The sequence below is a fragment of the Engystomops pustulosus genome, chromosome 5 (genome assembly GCF_040894005.1).
Source record: "Engystomops pustulosus chromosome 5, aEngPut4.maternal, whole genome shotgun sequence".
Taxonomy (NCBI): domain Eukaryota; kingdom Metazoa; phylum Chordata; class Amphibia; order Anura; family Leptodactylidae; genus Engystomops; species Engystomops pustulosus.
Window position 1 is genome coordinate 43072358 of NC_092415.1, and position 22081 is coordinate 43094438.

General features: G+C 42.0%; 1 protein-coding gene across 1 annotated transcript; it reads right to left on the bottom strand.

Moving 5' to 3' along the window:
* Window positions 1-300: 300 nt before the first annotated feature.
* LACTB2 (lactamase beta 2) lies at window positions 301-16249 on the bottom strand. Its single transcript, XM_072151772.1, has 7 exons — window positions 16036-16249; window positions 15579-15742; window positions 14191-14317; window positions 6691-6869; window positions 5873-6021; window positions 4240-4321; window positions 301-1770 (listed from the first exon to the last, which is right to left on the bottom strand). The coding sequence occupies exons 1-7, from the start codon at window positions 16158-16160 to the stop codon at window positions 1727-1729; spliced, it is 870 nt and encodes a 289-aa protein (XP_072007873.1). The 5' UTR covers window positions 16161-16249; the 3' UTR covers window positions 301-1726.
* Window positions 16250-22081: the final 5832 nt, after the last annotated feature.

A 22081-nucleotide genomic window follows, 5' to 3' on the forward strand; every position in this document is an offset into this window, starting at 1 on the left:
CCAAAGTGTAAAACACAGACATCAAGACAAGACAGAACTAATAGAGGTTTAGGATCGTGTCAAAACCAAAAGGACAAGTGCAGTAGAAAGTCAAAAAGCAAAAGGATAATCTGAATACAAACAAGGGGTGAGGGTGTCACACTTTTATTATTTTGACTGTGGTGGTATCTCAAGGGGGCTGCAAATGTGGCATAGACCTGAAATCTAGTTCATCAGAATCTGCCCTATGGTGTGCCTTCCCTTCTGTGCCCTTCCATTCGACAAATTGCAAAAAAAAAAACATTCAATGCGTTTTAATTCCTGTAAATAAGCTTCCTACATGCTTGAATAATTAGATGGGAGAAGTTTTTAAAATGGGGCGATTTGTGGGTTTTCTTTTTACCAACTGAATTTTCAAAGCTCCTATAGAAATAAAGTGGACCCCAACATTAAATCTATTCAATACATTTTATTCAATTAATTTTTTTAAAAAAGCTATTAAATGTGTTACCTCTCTAACATTGTGTTAAAACAAAATCACATTTGTTTTATGGAAAACACAAAACAGAAGTAAATTTACCACCCGTTTCTGAAAAACAGAAAATTAAAAAAAATATGGAAGTTTATTTAAAAGTTTCACGTAGTTCCCTTTTTTCATAAATAACTGGAAATAGTAACAAATACAATTTGTTAACTTACATAAAGTACAGACGTTCCCCTAGTTACAAACGGACCTCTGGATGTTGGTAATTTACTGTACTTTAGCTTTAGGCTACACTGATCAGCTGTAACAGTTATCACAGGTGTCTGTAATGAAGCTTTAGTGTTAATCCTGATTCTTATGACAACCCAACATTTTTAAAATCCAATTCTCACAGAGACCAAAAAAGTTCTGGCTGGGATTACAATGATAAAATATACAGTTCCGACTTACATACAAATTCAACTTAAGAACAAACCTACAGACCCTATCTTGTATGTAACCCGGGGACTGTCTGTATATGTCATTAAAAAAAAAACTGAATTTGTTAAAGTCTTCTAAAGTTGTTACCACATACAATGAAATATGCCCTTTATGAAAAATAGGGCTTGGTCCTCAAATGAGCTTATAGTGTTGGTGCTGCTGTTCACTGGCAGACAGGGACTCCTTGCATCATACTTCACTATGATGCTGGGAGTCTCGTCCCTGCCACTGTGCATGGTACTATGGCACCCGCCTAATTTACATGAACTTTATTCGCAGCTAGTGTGGGCTCTGTTTTTCTCAATGGCTCCTTTACTGTGAAAATGGGTCAGAGTGCCCAATAAATTAGAGCATTTTCTATCTTATTATAGCTCTGATTTATCTCGCTGCTCCAGTCAGCTGTCCAATAAATCCTTAGTGCTGGTCCCATCTGGACATGTCCTTTGTAGGGCTCATCTCTGGCAAAAAAAACATGGCAGACCTTTGGAGATGAGATAATAATATTCCAAAGGGACGTAGCTGCTCAATCTTGGCGTTCAGCAGAGAAAACTTTTTTTTACATACTTCCTAAAATATTCCTATAAAATGTACAATTAAAATGTACTAATTACATCTGTTTTAGGAACTACATCTGCACAATAGAAAACTGAGGTGCAGCCGTACAACCAGCAGTATCACGCATAGTGTTACCGCATACAGACACTATAAAGTTATTGGTGAAAGATATTCCTAGTGATTTCATTTCACATTCTGTTGATTTGATCAGGTTTCCTATGCGCCTTTTTATAACTGACTTTTCCATCTGACACTTGGTGACTCTTCTTGTACTGAAATGAAATAAGGATACAAGTAAGTACTTCTGCTATAGGAAGATTCAAAATTGCCATAAAATAGATGAAAATGCGCCCTAAAGATTATAAAATGTAAAGGCCATCTACCCGCTGATTCCCTGATGATAGATAATTTATACTTGCCTTCCTGTCCGGTGATTTTAGTATAAATGTTGGCGTTCCTATTTATAAGAAATAAAAGTTTTTAAAATGTACAAATGCATCAGAGGCTCTGCAGATAACCTCTGAGCTTGTCCGTCTTTCAATTTATTCACTGCTCTCCTCCCGCCCACACTACAAGCAGAGGGTCTCTGCAAATTTTGCGTATGCAATGTTGGCTGCACAGCTGCAGTCAGTGGCGTATCTACCAGTACGGCCACTACGGGTCTGTGAGGTTAAGGGGCGCGGGGATGCACGGTCCCTGTGTCCCTGCAGTGCTTTGCCACGGCCCCGAAGGAAGTGGTCCGGGGACCCACAGCCACCCGAATCGAGCCCACAGGCCCCTCCCTGTGTGTCCCGGCTACCGCACTCCTAAACCTGGTCCACCCACCTCTCTCCTGGCCCGCAGGTCAGTGTATACTTATATGTATATGGGTGCAAGTATACGAGTGTAGAACTTTATGTGTGTGTATATAAGTATATTAGGTGTGTATATATCAGTGTATAAATGTGTGTAATTGTATAAACATGTCTGTATAAGGGTACATTCACAAGAACGTATATCTGGCAGCAAATTTGCCATTATATACTTCCCTCATAGTTGCCTGGGCTCGGTACGGTGAGCACAACGAGTACTTGCTCTATTCTCTATGAAGAGGGCAGGGGTGAGCCGCGATCAGGTTGATGTAAATGCAGCCTAAATATGTAAATATATTTTTTGGGGGGACGGGGGGCCCCCCCATGCAGAAATCTGCTATGGGGCCCAGCCTCTCCTAGTTACGCCCCTTGCCGCAGTTCTTATCAGCCAACATTGTATACACAAGATTTTAGAAAGCCAGGTGACGTCACAGGCTCTCTGCGCAGAGGTTGGGTCGGAGGCAAGAGCAGATCATGAAAAATTAAAAGACGGAAGAGCTCGGAGGTGATCTGCAGAGAGCTTCAGACTCATTTAAATATTTTAAAAACCTTTATTTCTTCTAAATGCAGCTGTTTCTAATTATACTAAAAGCACATTAGTGCAAAAGGGGGAGGGACAGGGAGGTCTATCTGGGAATCTAATAGTAGATGTCCTCTAAAGGCGTTGTCCACTTTCAGCAAATAATTATTGTCTGTGTAAGGAAAAGTTAAAACAATTTTCCAATAGACTTTCTGTATCAATTCTTCACGGTTTTCTAGATCTCTGCTTGTTGTCCTTCTATAGAAAGCTTCTCTTTCAGGGAGTAATCAGATCTGTGTGATATTAATAATTCGTGCATCTGTGTGACATCACATCACATGACCATGGACAGATTTCCATCTACAGGATGTAAGCAAAGAAGCCATCTATGGCAGGACAGCAAGCAGCGAGCAAGAAAACTATAAAGGATTGATACAGAAAGTATTTTTTCATTGTTCCAGTACTTCCAGTTTCACCCCTGCATCTGACATGTAGTTTTAGGGAGTCATGGGACCCGCTTTATCTAATAAGTGGCCTTCAAGGACAACACAGGAAGTAAGTGGAAGTTACCCCCTACTACCTGGAAGGGGACAACCTACTACTTGTGTTCAGACGCAGGGTCTGAAACTGGGAGTACCAGAGCGACGAGGGGATAAGGCTAATAAAGGGCCCACAGCTCCAACAAAGGAAATACATAATTTGAAGCCTACCAGGAGTCTTTTTACAACAGGTAATTGCGATTTGGGCTGAATGCATCTTCAAGTTCCAAAAGCAACAAGAAAATATTATAAGACACCTTGCACATAGCTTAAAGAAGGCAGCGAAACAAACCGAAAATGTGCTATGGTATGAGTAAGGCTCCGTGTGCTACCTGATAACTCACATAATAATCTCACATGCAATTTAATTTTTTAAATGTATTTTTTCACCAAATATACAAACAAAACATATATTCTAGGCATATATACTCGAGTATAAGCCTAGTTTTTCAGCACAAGAAAATGTGCTGAAAACCCAAACTCGGCTTATACTCGAGTAAAAAAAATATAGGTTTTACCAGGTTTTTGTGGTAAAATTAGGGGCCTCGGCTTATACTTGGGTCGGCTTATACTCGAGTATATACGGTATATATTATATTACTATATTAGTCATGTCAGCACCCGCTTACTGTTTTAGATTTTTCTTGTCTTGGTTTCTCTACATATTAATGTGTGAGATTTTTGTTATTTCTCTGTTAAAAAACTATAAAACTTTAATATGAAAAAACGTACAAAAAACATAATGAAAAATAGACAAACAAAACAGTACAATAAGAACTTTATGCTGCACTCAAATCAGACATCAATACACTATAGAATTCAGAAACCTACTTATTTTTCCTTCTCTCTTTAGTTTGTGTAAATGATGAGTTAGGTTGAACTCTGCAGCTGCATGTAAATGCTCCGGAGTATCCTGTAGGAATAATAAACACTATGAAGACATATATTGTGGCTCAATAATAAAATGCAGGTGTTCTGTGTAAAAAACACAAAGTCATAACATAAGTTTTTCTTCTTTACAGATTCCACATGTGAAACTCAAACAACCAACGTTACAAGTGTCACCAGAAAATTACCCAATACTAAACCAGGTTTTTATGCAATCATTTTTAAGTATTTTGAATTTTTTTCCATAGACTAAGGCTACATTCACACACATGTATGGGGGACGTATACGCGTCCTATCTTTTCCCGTGATACGGCGCCGTGCGCTGTAACTTCCTATGGAGAGGGGCGGGGGAGAGCAGCGCTCATCCCCTGCTCCTCTCCGCAGCGCCGATGTATGCTCGCCGTACTACGGTACGGCGGGCATACATCGTGTGAATGTAGCCTGATGCTTACTAATTCTGTAAGGAATTTCTGTGCAGCAGACACTTTATTTACAATGCCAATAAGACAGGATTACAATAGAAGATGATAACCTCTATAGAAAACATCATCATTGTCTCCATTACTATTATTAGATGACGTCACCATCTATCTACACCTCTTATCCGCACAGAGAATGCATAGCATAATATCTATAGACCTCAATGAGTAATTTTCAGTGTATTGTTGCTTATGGCCGTGAGGATGCTGTAAAGCATATTGCTAAACGCTGTTACTAGGGCTCAATCAAGAAACCCCCCCAAAAAAGCTTTCAATAGCCCCAATAATTGTAAAAAACAAAAAATGGAAGAAGCTCTACAATTATAAAAAAAAAACCCTCTTATTTAAATTGTAACTAAACCTCTGAATATTTTTTTGTTGCAGAAATTAATAGATCAGGTGAAATGGTAAACGCTGAAATACAAGTAAAGCAGCTTCTCTGTGCATATTTTTTCTCTTCTTTCTCCTATAGTGAGCAGTGTATCTGGAAATCCTGTACACAACATAGGAAGCAAGCTAACGATATTTAGAGCATATTCACTTGCTGATTCAGCTCTCTAAGGAGATTAGACTATACAGTTCCTTTTATCTTTCGCTGTCAGTGGATACAGGACAGCGGAGGATTTACACAAACTGCTAACATAAGAGAGAAGTATTTCTTTGTGTAGCTTAGTTAAAAGTTTAGTGATGCTTTAAAGGAGTCAAAAGTATACCTGGTAATATATTACCTATAATGCAAAGAACACAAAGTGCAAAAAAACAAACAAACCCTAATTCATTTTGTTATCAGGTCAAAACAAATATGTGCAACTATTTCCCTTATAAGGTTTATCCAATACAGCCTGAAGTTTTGCTGATTTAGTCATTTTTTCCATAATTATCTGCCAAATGCTCCACCTGGTGGTTGAAACAAGATAAATCCCTTTCCTTTAACATCCCACATTCCCCCAGGCACCTAAACGGTGTCCATTCTTATTATTCCCATCCACAGCCAGATTCACCTTAGTAAAAGCCAAAGTGAAAGACAAAGTACTAAACAGTTTCCTTTCCCTCCAGTTCAGAAGTTTTAGGAAATTACACAGATGTGATTATTTACCTTGTACACAATCTTTACCAGTTCCGCGGCAGTCAGCGATTTCCCAGAATTTTCTTGTAAAACTTGAAGAATTTGTTGTTCCCGAGCTTGTCTATGCAAAATGTACTCCTGAATTTTGTCTCTTGCACCTTGGACTACAGGGCCATGACCTGAAGGTTAGAAATTATAATGGATATTGGGTAATAAATAAGACACCGTTTTAAAGGTTTTACTACCTGAGGAACAATGTTGCTCAGGAATTCTTTTATTATAACTCTACGTATATAACCAAACATCATGATAGCAGCAATGTAGAGTTATAAAAATGATGCTACTTAGTACTACAGTATATGGGGATTTAACACATCAGACAGCCTCAGGTCTTTGTATGACCCAAGGCTGTCATAGTAACCGATTGCCGCCCCCTGATGACTTCACAGGGGGCAGTCATCAAATCCAATAAGCTGGAGCCCACGCTCCGACAGGATTTAATTGCCTCCAGCAGCTTTGCCAGAGCCATTTACAGGGTCCACACCTGCAATTGGTGCCAGAAACAACCACGGGTGTTACCGGTGGGCATTTGCAGCAATATGTCCCTATTGTCACAGATGGACATTTTTAGAGATCAACCATAATGTTGTCTGCGAATCTTTATCTCACAAGTTATAGGGTTATCTCTAAGGACCTTCCTATGTAACAGGAAACATCTTGATATGTTGTAATATAGTATGTGGCATACGTAGCAACACTAGGGGAAGAGGACGAGCTTCTAACCCTAGCTGTAAGATAGAGAACAAAAGCTAAAATTACCTCCTAACATAAAATACTAATATACTAACCTGGGTAAATTTTATCAGCCTTTACGTCAAGCAGTTTTTGTAAAGACTTCATGTAGTCATACAAATCCTCAAACACAGCAGTTCCTTCTCCAAGGATACAATCTCCGGAGAAAATGGCATTTTCTTCCACTAAAACCAGAGCCATGTGATCATCTGTATGTCCGGGGGTAAAGAGGACCCTGGATATAACACAGAAGCAGAATCAATACAATTTCTATCTTTACTGGTGATCATCAAGATTTCCAGATAACAGAAGGATAGTACAATGGTTATCAGGACTGAAGCGTCACAAGGCATGGAAGAGCCACAATTCCAGCCACATGACTAGTAAACTAAGTGACTTTTTGTCGGTTTTACACCACACACACACACAACACATATTTGAAAATGGACGTGGCGAGCCAGGGCCATCCCACCAGTCTTAATACTGTCCCACTGTACTCAGCTAATATTTTTGGTCAGGCTTCCTGCAGATTTATATGTCCATACTAGTAGATCCACTGGTCTTCATGTCATCTGCAGGTTGTAAGTCTTCATGCTAGCAGCTTGTAGGTGCTTCTCCTATTTACTTTATGCAAACTATGTCTGCAGTCAATCCAGGTGGCCACTTTTAACATTTGATAAATTTGACACTAATGACAAGCGGTGCATATATTAGGTCTCAAAGGAGGGCTAATTTGATATTTTAAAAGGCCTGGAGGAAGAGAGAAGAGGCTCCCTCATGCCCTAGAGGTGCGTTATGGGACAGTCTACCACCGAGAAAATGTTGGTAGATGTCCATTGTGTTCAATGCATAATGGATGTGCAACAAGCTCCCTCTAGTGGCCACTGCGTGCATCAAGCATGTTACCCCATGACAGAAAATGCATCTTTATATTTACTTGTTACTTCTTTTTTTGCACCTTTTTGGGAGGTAAGAAGTTTACCTGTGTGTGTGTCGGTTGCAGTGTTCCCAATGTATCGTTGTAGCGTTTTCTCTGATTTGCACCTTCTTATTTCCCTATTTTTAGCAACTTTTTGGCACAAATCAAAGTGCAGTTAACCCATACTTCCATACATGTTTTAAAATGCGCCTAAAATGTTGCAATAAAAAAAAAAGTTTAAAAATGTGCAGCAAAAAACATGTTCTTATGTATCTCAGACAAAATAGGCAGCAGAAATACAGTACGAGCCCCATTGTGTTTCAAATAAAAATAAAGAGACTAGATAGATATACACAAGTATCTAGTTTTGAAAAAACCTCAAAAAAAAAAAAAAAAAAGATTAAAAAGGATTGTCGTACAATAACAACTGGACTAGTTATAGGTCTCGCATGTCGCTCCATTCATTGCTCCACACATTGCAGCGTCCGCCCACTGGGGCATGACATAGGGGGCAGCTGTATTCCCCTGGCACCTGAGTCGCTAGAGAGTGGTATAGTGCTAGCCGGGTTACAGATAACCTGGAACACGTGAACTGGCCTCTTCCACGCCGGGCAGAGACAGCAAGGGGATACAAGAAGAGCGGGAGGCCGCAGTATGATGGAGGTTGGGGCACTCCTGATGTATGTGTGGTGTAGGGATCTCGGAGAAGATGGCTGCTACTCTCCGCAGGCCTTGTATAGCAATGGAAAGCTCAAGACTGATTTGGAATCCAGCCAAAGGGGATATTTTTTACCTCCCGCTCCGAGTGGAAAACAGAAGTTACTTACCGGTAATGATGTTTCCTCGTACCACGACGGCACCAACCAGAGAGAGGGATCCGCCCCCAGGGACAGGAAACCTGAGCTTAAAAACCGCACTCCTCCTATCCTGCCTCAGTGGGTTACAGAGACTTGGAAGAGATTCATCATTAATACATCAGAAAAATTTTTTTCATGCATGCGTAGTATGCGGGTATATACACATATGTACATGACAATTACACACACATATATATATATATATATATTTTTTTTTTTTTTTTTTGCGACACCCAATTGACCGACACCAAGAAAAGGTAAGAATGACACCCGGGTGGGAATATACCAGGTGCCGTCGTGGTACGAGGAAACATCATTACCGGTAAGTAACTTCTGTTTTCCCCAGCACCACGACGGCACCAACCAGAGAGATTTTCAGAGAAGAAAACTTTAGGGAGGGATAATAGAGGAGAGAACCTTCCTCCCGAAGGAAAGGTCGAGAGAACCCGCCACATCCAACCTATAGTGTTTAAAGAAGGTGTGGGGGGTAGACCAACATGCAGCTTGACATATTTGCTCTAATGAGGCATGTCTGAACTCTGCCCATGATGTTGCCAGAGCTCTGGTGGAGTGGGCATGAATATTTTCTGGAATAGATTTTCCGGCTATTTCATAAGCTAACTGGATGGTAGCCCTGATCCATCTAGCGATAGTCGTTGATGATGCATTTGTCCCCTTGTTCTTCCCTGAAAAGAGAACAAACAGACTATCTGTCCTACGGAACAATTCTGAACTTTCCAAATATTGAAGTACACCACGCCTGACGTCCAGATTATGGAAGGACTTTTCCCTATCTGACTTAGGTTCAGAGCAAAAGGAGGGCAGAACTATATCCTGAGACCTATGGAAGTCCGAGACTACCTTCGGAAGGAACTTAGGGTCGGGTCTCAATACAATCTTATCGGGAAATAAGGTAAAGTATGGAGGCCTACGAGATAGTGCAGCAATCTCACTTACCCTCCTAGCAGAAGTAATGGCTACTAAAAATACAACCTTAAAGGTAAGTAGTTTTAGAGAGAGATCTTCTAAGGGTTCAAAGGGAGGACCTGATAGTGCCTTTAATACCAAGGATAAATCCCAAGGCGGAAAGCTTGACCTAGTGGTAGGGCAAAGTCTTATGGAAGCCTTAATAAATCTAGCCACCCATGGATGGTTGGCTATATCCTGGTCGAATAGAGCTGCAAGGGCCGACACCTGGACTTTCAGTGTAGATGGTTTCAGACCCTTTTCTAGGCCTAGTTGTAAAAACCCCAGAATGTTATTAAAATCTGGATTATACATATCAATTGGTCTCTGACCCATAAACCTAAAGAAAGCCTTCCAAGTTCTTAAATAAATCCTGTAAGTGATGGGCTTTCTACTTTTTTGGAGGGTCGAAATGACTTGACCTGACAGACCCTTTCTTTCAACCTCTCAATAGCCATGCCGTAAGATGAAGTCCCCTCACCTCCGGATGATAAATAGGGCCCTGGTATAATAAGTCTTTCCATTCTGGCAGAACCCATGGGTCCGCTATTGACATGTCTCTCAGACTTGAAAACCAAGCACGGCGAGGCCAAAAGGGGGCGATGAGGATGACTTTTGCCCTTTCCCGCTTTATCTTCCCCAGAGTTCTGGGAATTAGGATCATGGGGGGAAAAGCGTATAACAGGCGAAAGTCCCCCCACTTTTGGGAGAAGGCATCTATTGCTAATGGATGATCCCTGTAATCTATGGAGAAAAAATGTTTCACCCTTCGATTTTCTCTGTTGGCAAAAAGGTCTATTTCCGGGACCCCCCACCTTTTGGTTATCAGGTTGAAGATTTTCCCATTGAGAACCCATTCTCCCTGACGGATGATGTTGCGGCTTAAGAAGTCTGCTTGGGTATTTTCTGCCCCTTTTATGTATACCGACTTCAATGACGCTAGGTGTGACTCTGCCAGCTGAAATATGTGAGAGGTTATCTGCATGAGGTGTGGACCCTTTGTACCCCCTTGCTTGTTTATATATGCTACTGCAGAGGTATTGTCTGATCTTACTACAATGTTTTTGTCTCTCAGGAAAGGTAGAGCTGCTTCCAGCCCCTTTAAAATGGCTAGTAATTCTTTGCCGTTTGATGAAAGAAGTTCTTCCTGAGCGCTCCACTGGCCCTGAAATATTCTGCCTTCCAAGTGTGCACCCCAACCCCATGGGCTTGCGTCTGTTGTAATGATTCTTTCTGGAGTTAAAACCCAGGGGAGACCTTTTTCTAAATTTATACGATTCAACCACCAATTTAGAGATTCCTTTACTAACTCTGGTATATGTATCTCTTTGTCTAAGGAAGAGGGATTTTTGTCCCAAACTTGAAGAAGAAAATACTGTAAGGTTCTTATGTGAAATTGAGCCCAGGGAACTGCGGGAATGGTGGCCACTAGACTTCCTAGCAGAGACATACCTTTCCTGATGGTTGTACGTGAGGACCTTTTTATATTGATTATACTTTCTCTTATTCTTTCTTGTTTCTCCCGGGGAAGAAAGGTCTTCTGGTAATTTGAGTCTAGGAGAAGCCCCAGAAAGAGCTTCTGTTGGGATGGGACCATTTCTGATTTTTCTATGTTGACTAACCAACCCAGAGAAACTAGAATTTTCCGAACTCTGATTACTTGTTTTTTCACTGCTTCTTCTGAAGGCCCCACCAGAAGAAAATCGTCTAGGTAAGGTATGAAGATCCCCTGATCTAGTCTGATGAAGGCTGACATTTCTGAAATAATTTTTGTAAAAACCCTTGGTGCGATAGCAATACCAAAAGGGATGGCTCTGTATTGGAAATGTCCTATTTTTGGACCTAACTGAATCGCAAACCTTAGGTACTTCTGATAATCCGGGTGAATAGGTACATGGTAATAGGCGTCTGTAAGGTCGATTGACGCCATAAAACATCCCGGATATAGCAGATTTACCGCTGATTTTAGTGTTTCCATTTTGAAGCTTGGTACCTGTAAGAAACTGTTTAACTCTTTTAGATTTATAATAGTTCTTAAGGCGCCACTTGGTTTTTCTACCCAGAATAGTGTTGAGTAGAACCCTAGTCGTTCTTCCTCTATTGGAACTGGGCACAGTACCTTTTTGGAGAGTAATTCGGTCACTTCTGCCATCATCGTGTTGCCTTTCTCTCCTGATGGGACTCTTGTTATCCTGAATTTTTGAGGAGGAAAGTTCTTGAAGTCCAGCTTTATCCCCCGAGATATGGAACTGAGAATCCACTGACTGCATGAAATGTGTTCCCAGGCGGGGAGGAAGTGGGATAATCTTCCTCCCACCTGGGGCCTCGCGTCATTGTGGCCGGGAAGTGGTCTGCCTAGACTGCGTCTGCTGTTGGCTGAACAAGTAACCCCTGGATGGCTGAATGGGTCTGGATGGACCTGGTCTGTTTTCTCTATCCCTCCTTTGGTACCTTGATCTACGAAAGGACCGAAAGGGTCTCGGTTTATTAGGAGTAGAGGCAATAGGAAAACCTTTCTTTTTGTCACCTGCTTTTTCTAACAAATCGTCCAGGATGGGACCAAATAAGAAATTTCCGTCACAGGGGATGCTGCATAGTTTACCTCTAGAGGCTATATCCCCTGACCAATTTTTTAACCATAACGCCCTTCTGGCTGAGTTAGACAAGGCTGCGGATCTAGCTGAAAGCCTTAGTATATCTACTGAAGCATCGGCCAGTAGAACCGCCCCTTTTTGAATACCTGCTATTGAGGTCTTTAGGGATTCTCTAGGGACTTTATTCTGGATATCCCCCCCCAGCTGGTCTAACCATAACAGGAGTGAGCGAGCCACACAGGTTGCCGCTACTGCTGGTCTGAAGGAAGTGGTCGCATACTCCCATGATTTCTTGAGAAAACCCTCTGCCTTTCTATCCATGGGGTCTTTCAGGGCATTGATATCCTCAAAGGGTAAGGAGGCGCCACGGGAGATTTTAATAATAGAAGCATCCACTTTTGGTGGAAGGCCCCAGGCTGACGTGTCGTTTTCCTCAAAGGGGTATTTTCTCTTAATCGCCCTAGGGATATAGGACTTTTTATCGGGGTTTTGCCATTCTTTAGTGATCAGGGAACGTATGGTATCATGGATTGGAAAGGTACGCCTTTTCCTTTCCGACAGTCCCTCAAACATTATGTCTTGTATTGATTTATGAGGTTTTTTCTCCTCTATGTCCATGGAGGATCTAACCATCCTCAATAGCCCTTCCGTATCTTCCGCTAAGAATAAAGGACGTCCCGACAGTTCCTCTTCTGAGACTGGAGAGACATCCCCCATTTCTCCCTCCTCCTCTGATACGGATAATGTTTCCATGGGAGTAGCCGAGGAGGGTCCCGGAAGGTCTTTTTCTATAAAGGTAGGTTGTTGGTCAATAATATTTTTAACTGACACCTGCACTTCTTCTCTAATGACAGACCGCAAGGATTCCAGCCAAGAAGAGGATTCTTCTGCCACAATCTTTGCAATGCATGCGGAGCAAGTACTTTTCTCATAGTTTGTAGGCAACTTTCGACTACAGATTTTACAATCCCTGTGATGGGTTTTTTTGGTAGCTTTTTTGGGGACCTCTTCTCCCTAAAAATAGTTTTTTTAGAAAATTGGTATTAGTGTCAGAAAACCACCGAAAAGAAGTCCCTAAGAACACACCACCCTGAATTACCGGAGTCGGGGTCCTCAAGGGCTCAGGAGCATCACGTCTTTCTGCCATGCTGAAAGAGTGTTAGAGCGCCATTCACCTGAAAGCCCGGTCTTTTTATGAAAATAGGCTCCGCCCCCCCTTCCGGTGCCGCTTTGACTCTTTTGAGTTTTCTTACTCTAAAAGAGTCCCAGAAATAGTGAAAAACTACTATATTATAATAAACAACTCACCCAAGGAGGGAAACTAAAATCCCTGGGCTCCTCCTGGATCTTGGCGGCGTGTCAGGGAAACACGGCCCCGCAAACCGGAAGTACTTCTTACTTCCGGTCGCGCTCTCTGCCATGCGCCGGACCAAGTTTGAAGAAGCGCTCTGCGTGCGCGCGCCTGGTCCCCGGAGAAGTCGGCCGACCGCGGGTGCAACTCCCTGGATGGAGGCCTCCGCAGGTAAGTAATATATGAACCGCCAACCAGCGGTTCCAAAAAATAATAAACCAGAGAAGCTCGGGTCCCTTCCAGGGACAGGAAACCACTGAGGCAGGATAGGAGGAGTGCGGTTTTTAAGCTCAGGTTTCCTGTCCCTGGGGGCGGATCCCTCTCTCTGGTTGGTGCCGTCGTGGTGCTGGGGAAATCAAGTCTTCTAACCAATAGGCGCAGAGAAGAATTAACATTGTATACCATTATAATGTCCACACTGATATCTTTAACCTGTTCCTTCAGGCGGATGGGAAATACAGATGCAATACCAGAAAAGAATAGTAGCTGGTGGCAAATAATAAGAGATAAATAGGTTTCACATAAAGAACTTCATCCAGCACCTCCTAGATTGTACAATAGAGTTGGCATTACTAATTATTAAGTAGTTAGGGGCCAAATAAAGTGTAAAGCTTCGCAAGGTCTCGACCAGCGGGCAGTTACATAACTCCGGTCTCATGATCTATGGTTACTCACACAGTGAGAACCCAATGTATTGCTTATTACCTCTCCTAGGTCACAAGTTGCTAATAGAGAACGACTTTTATACAAGGAATATTATATGTAGGTTAAAAATTCCTTTTGGTAGTAAAACACCCTAGAAGTACTGAGTAGAGCGAGTACAGACATGGAGACTATGATTGTTGTATTTGTGTTGTCTATCTACTCACTTCAGGGTTGCTCCCTCTGTTGTTATCACATCTCCATCTTTCAGGTAGTTGTACTTTTGCTCTCCTGTCCCGATGACCTCCTCTTTATGAGGGTTGCGGGGAAGTTTGCGGATACAAAAGTCTGAGCCTAGAGCAAGGTAAAAAGCAAAAATATATATAACAAGGCTTCCACTTGTATGTACATGAATCTTATCCATGTTATAATAAAAAGTTCTATCTTAGTCCCTGACTATTTTTCAGTTTTCCCATCAGTGAGTCACTTCAGCTTGCTTTTTATTTATTAAACATAATGATAGCAGATGATAACCCAGGGGCACTTACTCATAGATTCACGAACTGTGACTGTGGTAATCCTCTTTTATTTGTTATCCATGGGCGCTTTTCTTCTAAAATCAACTTTTACAATGATGCCAATGAGCCTGAAAGGCTACCCTAGCCCTTCTACAATCTGGCTTTACAGACTCTTACACGGTCTCACCTTTGCCCTGCTCCCTCAGCACTTGTGTAGTCAGTGAGCACTTCCTGCGGGGGGTAGTTGAGACAGTGTAACAGCAAGTAAAGCCAAATCATATGGGGGCTAGGGCAGCCATTCAGGTTCATTAGCATAATTGTAAAAGATGATTTTAGAAGGAAGGAGGCCATTGATAACAAATATAAGATTACCACAGTCATGAGTCTATGAGTAAGTGTCCCTGGTTTATCATGATGGATTTTTATGGTACATTTCCTTTAAATACATTACAAAAGTAAAGGAATAGTAAATTAAAATGAATAAAAAAAAATTATGATAAACAATGGATCATAACAAATAAACGAAAATGTGGGTCCTGTTTCCATAGGTATCCATCAATTGAACTTATACTTTAGTTTCAATTCACTGAAAGTAATAAACTGTTGTAAAAAGTTTACAAAAGTAAATATGAGTTCATAACAGAAGCCCTAACGCAAATGTGAACTTTGGATGGAGGTCGGATGCTAGTAGCCAAAGTATTAGAGAAGGAGGCACCTTACTCTGATTACAGTGCAGAGGACGGGACTCCAAGCATCATATTGATATACAATACAAGAAGTCCCTGCTTTCCTGTTGTAATCTTGAGCACTGCTGTTCTATATGGAAGATGGGGTTCCTTGCATCATATATAACTATAAAACTCGCCAGCCATATATTTTGCCCCTATGTTATGAACAGAGGCATCACATCTCCTAATTGTGGGCCATCCATATACCGAATATTTGGTTTACATAGTACAATCATGTATAACAACAAATACCGGACACTGGTCAGTGTTTATCCTTAAGAGAAACCATGAGCTCTATAGACATGGAGGAACCCGGTGTGTATACATAGTGCATGAATATTCCTGCTATAATAAACCTTACATCCCTACCCTTGGTGATATCTCTGCATATATCAGTGATGCCCCCGGAGTGGTCGTGGTGCCAGTGGGTGACGATTATCTCCTGGATGGCAGCGCTGGAGTCACTCAGCACTTGCTTCAGATTGTTGATGTATTCTGGTACCGCCGGCTCTCCCGTGTCTATGAGAATCCTCCTATATACACAGCAAAACATAAAAAAGTCTATTTTATAGGAAATAAAAAAATTTAATTAACCATATTGGGGCAAACTCAAGCATAGCAGAAAGGTCAGTGAATGTCTATGATGTGTCCTCACTGATGGTGCAGGTGGCCCTGTAGTCTCTTCAGTCTACAGATTATATACAGCCGCTGGCAATGTGTGCACCTATAGCTATGTAATGTATGTGCTCCATGCATCTCGTCTTACTACATACCACCACTAGAGGCGCTATGATGAACATACCAATACCCGTCCTGCAGTACTGACCTCTGGCCGGTGCCCACCAGGTAAGTGTTGGTGCCCTGTAACGTCATGGGCCCCGGATTACAGCCCAGCACACGGATCACCCGGGAGGACAAGTGCTCTACACGAGGGAGGAATGACAGCGCCATAGCGGATTCCAGTGAGTAGCTGCAAACTCCACTTTCCGGTAAGGACCTTCTGACGTCAGAACATCACATCACGTGATCGTCACATGGTACACGGAAGCGGCGATAGATAGAAGTGCACTGCGCAGTGCTGTGCTATACTATACTATACTGAGCAGTGCAGTGCAGCGCTTTACTATAATGTGCAGTGCTGTGCTATACTATACTATACTGCGCAGTGCTGTGCTATACTATACTGTGCAGTGCAGTGCTTTACTATAATGTGCAGTGCTGTGCTATACTATACTGTGTAGTGCAGTGCTTTACTATAATGTGCAGTGCTGTGCTATACTATACTGTGCAGTGCTTTACTATAATGTGCAGTGCTGTGCTATACTATACTGTGCTGTGCTATACTATACTGTGTAGTGCTGTGCTGTGCTTTACTGTAATGTGCAGTGCTGTGCTATACTATACTATACTGCGCAGTGCTGTGCTATACTATACTGTGTAGTGCAGTGCTTTACTATAATGTGCAGTGCTGTGCTATACTGTGCTGTGCTATACTATACTGTGCAGTGCTTTACTATAATGTGCAGTGCTGTACTATACTGTGCAGTGCTGTGCTATACTATACTGTGTAGTGCAGTGCTTTACTATAATGTGCAGTGCTGTGCTATACTATACTGTGCAGTGCTGTGCTATACTATACTGTGTAGTGCAGTGCTTTACTATAATGTGCAGTGCTGTGCTATACTATACTGTGTAGTGCTGTGCTATACTATACTGTGCAGTGCTTTACTATAATGTGCAGTGCTGTGCTATACTATACTGTGCAGTTCTGTGCTATACTATACTATACAGTGCTTTACTATAATGTGCAGTGCTGTGCTATACTATACTGTGCAGTGCTGTGCTATACTGTGTAGTGCAGTGCTTTACTATAATGTGCAGTGCTGTGCTATACTATACTGTGCTATACTATACTGTGTAGTGCTGTGCTATACTATACTGTGCAGTGCAGTGCTTTACTATAATGTGCAGTGTTGTGCTATACTATACTGTGTAGTGCTGTGCTATACTATACTGTGCAGTGCTTTACTATAATGTGCAGTGCTGTGCTATACTATACTGTGCAGTGCTGTGCTGTACTATACTGTGCAGTGCTGTGCTATACTATACTGTGCAGTGCAGTGCTTTACTATAATGTGCAGTGCTGTGCTGTACTATACTGTGCAGTGCTGTGCTATACTATACTGTGCTATACTATACTGCGCAGTGCTGTGCTATACTATACTGTGCAGTGCAGTGCTTTACTATAATGTGCAGTGCTGTGCTATACTATAATGTGCAGTGCTGTGCTATACTATACTGTGCTATACTATACTGCGCAGTGCTGTGCTATACTATACTGTGCAGTGCAGTGCTTTACTATAGTGTGCAGTGCTGTGCTATACTATACTGTGCAGTGCTGTGCTATACTATACTGTGCTATACTATACTGCGCAGTGCTGTGCTATACTATACTGTGCAGTGCAGTGCTTTACTATAATGTGCTGTGCTATACTATACTGTGCTATACTATACTGTGCAGTGCTGTGCTATACTATACTGTGTAGTGCTGTGCTGTGCTTTACTATAATGTGCAGTGCTGTGCTATACTATACTGTGCTATACTATACTGTGCAGTGCTGTGCTATACTATACTGTGTAGTGCTGTGCTGTGCTTTACTATAATGTGCAGTGCTGTGCTATACGATACTGTGCTATACTATACTGTGCGGTACTGTGCTATACTATACTGTGCTATACTATACTGCACAGTGCTGTGCTATACTATACTGTGCAGTGCAGTGCTTTACTATAATGTGCAGTGCTGTGCTATACTATACTGTGCTGTGCTATACTATACTGTGCAGTGCTGTGCTATACTATACTGTGCAGTGCATTGCTTTACTATAATGTTCAGTGCTGTGCTATACTATACTGTGCTATACTATACTGCGCAGTGCTGTGCTATACTATACTGTGCAGTGCTATACTATACTGTGCTATACTATACTGTGCAGTGCTGTGCTATACTATACTGCAGTGGTGGCGAACCTATGGCACTGGTGCCGGAGATGGCACTCGGAGGCCTCTCTGTGGGCACTCGGGCTGTCTCCCAGGCACATAGTTTGCCTGACATGACACCTTCCTGCAGTCTCAGGCAGTCCAAGTAGTGACCCATCCTGTGCTGCTTGGTCCTGTCTGAAGAGTGAGAAGATGTGGACAGGGTCGGATTGGAGCTTAAAGATTCTGGTAGCAATAAGTTTGTTACTGCCTCAATTGCCGTGTTGGCACTTTGGGAAAAGCTTGTGTGTTTTAGGTCTCATTTTGGGCACTCGCTCTCTAAAAGGTTCGCCATCACTGCTATACTGTGTAGTGCTGTGCTGTGCTTTACTATAATGTGCAGTGCTGTGCTATACTATACTGTGCTATACTATACTGTGTAGTGCTGTGCTGTGCTTTACTATAATGTGCAGTGCTGTGCTATACGATACTGTGCTCTACTATACTGTGCTGTGCTATACTATACTGTGTAGTGCTGTGCTATACTGTACTGTGCAGTGCTGTGCTATACTATAACGTGCAGTGCTGTGCTATACTATAACGTGCTATACTGTGTAGTGCTGTGCTTTACTATAATGTGCAGTGCTGTGCTATACTGTGCTATACTATAGTGTGTAGTGCTGTGCTATACTGTACAGTGCAGTGCTGTGCTATACTGTACTGTGCAGTGCTGTGCTATACTATACTGTGCTATACTATACTGTGTAGTGCTGGGCTTTACTATAATGTTCAGTGCTGTGCTATACTATAATGTGCTATACTATACTGCGCAGTGCTGTGCTATACTGTGTAGTGCTGTGCTATACTATACTGTGATATACTATACTGTGCAGTGCTGTGCTATACTATACTGTGCTATACTATACTGTGCAGTGCTGTGCCATACTATACTGTGCAGTGCTGTGCTATACTATACTATACTGTGCTGTGCTATACTATACTGTGCAGTGCATTGCTTTACTATAATGTTCAGTGCTGTGCTATACTATACTGTGCTATACTATACTGCGCAGTGCTGTGCTATACTATACTGTGCAGTGCTATACTATACTGTGCTATACTATACTGTGCAGTGCTGTGCTATACTATACTGCAGTGGTGGCGAACCTATGGCACTGGTGCCGGAGATGGCACTCGGAGGCCTCTCTGTGGGCACTCGGGCTGTCTCCCAGGCACATAGTTTGCCTGACATGACACCTTCCTGCAGTCTCAGGCAGTCCAAGTAGTGACCCATCCTGTGCTGCTTGGTCCTGTCTGAAGAGTGAGAAGATGTGGACAGGGTCGGATTGGAGCTCAAAGATTCTGGTAGCAATAAGTTTGTTACTGCCTCAATTGCCGTGTTGGCACTTTGGGAAAAGCTTGTGTGTTTTAGGTCTCATTTTGGGCACTCGCTCTCTAAAAGGTTCGCCATCACTGCTATACTGTGTAGTGCTGTGCTGTGCTTTACTATAATGTGCAGTGCTGTGCTATACTATACTGTGCTATACTATACTGTGTAGTGCTGTGCTGTGCTTTACTATAATGTGCAGTGCTGTGCTATACGATACTGTGCTCTACTATACTGTGCTGTGCTATACTATACTGTGTAGTGCTGTGCTATACTGTACTGTGCAGTGCTGTGCTATACTATAACGTGCAGTGCTGTGCTATACTATAACGTGCTATACTGTGTAGTGCTGTGCTTTACTATAATGTGCAGTGCTGTGCTATACTGTGCTATACTATAGTGTGTAGTGCTGTGCTATACTGTACAGTGCAGTGCTGTGCTATACTGTACTGTGCAGTGCTGTGCTATACTATAATGTGCAGTGCTGTGCTATACTATACTGTGCTATACTATACTGTGTAGTGCTGGGCTTTACTATAATGTTCAGTGCTGTGCTATACTATAATGTGCTATACTATACTGCGCAGTGCTGTGCTATACTGTGTAGTGCTGTGCTATACTATACTGTGATATACTATACTGTGCAGTGCTGTGCTATACTATACTGTGCTATACTATACTGTGCAGTGCTGTGCCATACTATACTGTGCAGTGCTGTGCTATACTATACTGTGCAGTGCTGTTCTATACTGTGCAGTGCTGTGCTATACTGTGCAGTGCAGTGCTATACTATACTGTGCAGTGCTATACTATACTGTGCAGTACTATAATATACTGTGTAGTGCTATACTATACTGTGCTATACTATAATGTGCAGTGCTGTGCTATACTATACTGGGCTATACTATACTGTGCAGTGCTGTGCTATACTGTTCAGTGCTGTGCTGTGCTATACTATACTGTGCAGTGCTGTTCTATACTGTGCAGTGCAGTGCTATACTATACTGTGCAGTGCTATACTATACTGTGCAGTACTATACTATACTGTGTAGTGCTATACTATACTGTTTAGTGCTGTGCTATACTGTGCTGTGCTATAGTATACTGTGCTATACTGTGCAGTGCTGTGCTATACTAATCTATACTGTGCAGTGTGATACTATACTGTGCAGTGCTATACTATACTGTGTAGTGCTGTGCTATACTGTGCTGTGCTATAGTATACTGTGCTATACTGTGCAGTGCTGTGCTATACTAATCTATACTGTGCAGTGTGATACTATACTGTGCAGTACTATACTATACTGTTCAGTGCTATAGTATACTGTGCAGTGCTGTGCTATACTATACTATCCTGTGCTTTTCTATACTATACTGTGCAGTGCTGTGCTATACTGTTCAGTGCTGTGCTGTGCTATACTATACTGTGCAGTGCTGTTCTATACTGTGCAGTGCAGTGCTATACTATACTGTGCAGTGCTATACTATACTGTGCAGTACTATACTATACTGTGTAGTGCTATACTATACTGTGCAGCTCTGTGCTATATTATACTATACTGTGCAGTGCTATACTATACTGTGTAGTGCTGTGCTATAGTATACTGTGCTATACTGTGCAGTGCTGTGCTATACTAATCTATACTGTGCAGTGTGATACTATACTATACTGTTCAGTGCTATAGTATACTGTGCAGTGCTGTGCTATACTATACTGTGCAGTGCTGTGCTGTGCTTTACTATAATGTTCAGTGCTGTGCTATACTATAATGTGCTATACTATACTGTGCAGTGCTGTTCTATACTATACTGTGCAGTATAGTATAGCATTGGCTTAATGTTACCCTTAACCATTCCTGCCAATTCCTTATTTCATTTTTGCGTTTTCATTTTTTGCTTTCGTCCTCTACAAATCCATAACTTTTTAATTTCTCTTTGTACAGAGCTTGATGAGGGCATCCTAGTGTCAGTATTTAAAGAAAACCTACCACTTCGGATAGGGCTTATAAGCAGCACATGCCGTACACCAGCTCAGGGTGAGCTGGTGCCGGCGCTTATATCCGTTATGTTTTTAAACGTTTTTAAAGAGGTTTAACACTTTATTAATCTTTATATCTGAACTAGCTTCCCCACACCGTGGTCCGCACTCGGCGCACCATGCGCGCTACCACTTCCTATTCAGGTGCACGCACGGTCGCACGCATGGTGCGTCGAGCGCGGACCACGGTGTGGGGAAGCTAGTTCATAACGAATATAAGTGCCGGCACCAGCTCACCCTGAGCTGGTGCACGGCACATGCTGCTTAGAAGCCCTATCCGAAGTGTTAGGTTTCCTTTAATATTCCATGTCATGTACTGGGAAGCAGGGGAAAAAATATGAAATGCAGTGAAATTGACAAAAAGAGTTTGCGCCAATTTCTTTTTGGCTGTTTTTTACAACTTTTTTTTTGTGTATTCTAAATCACCCCTCTCCTTTATTCTCTGGTATCACAGGGATACCAAATGTA

Bases quoted from the DNA above. Each gene is read 5' to 3' on its own strand.
- LACTB2 (XM_072151772.1), bottom strand. From the start codon at position 16,160: ATGGCGCTGTCATTCCTCCCTCGTGTAGAGCACTTGTCCTCCCGGGTG. The intron at 15,743-16,035 runs GTCAGTACTGCA...CTGTGTATATAG, and splicing joins CTGGTGGGCACCGGCCAGAG to GAGGATTCTCATAGACACGG. The intron at 4,322-5,872 runs GTAAATAATCAC...TTATTCCTACAG, and splicing joins TGGTAAAGATTGTGTACAAG to GATACTCCGGAGCATTTACA.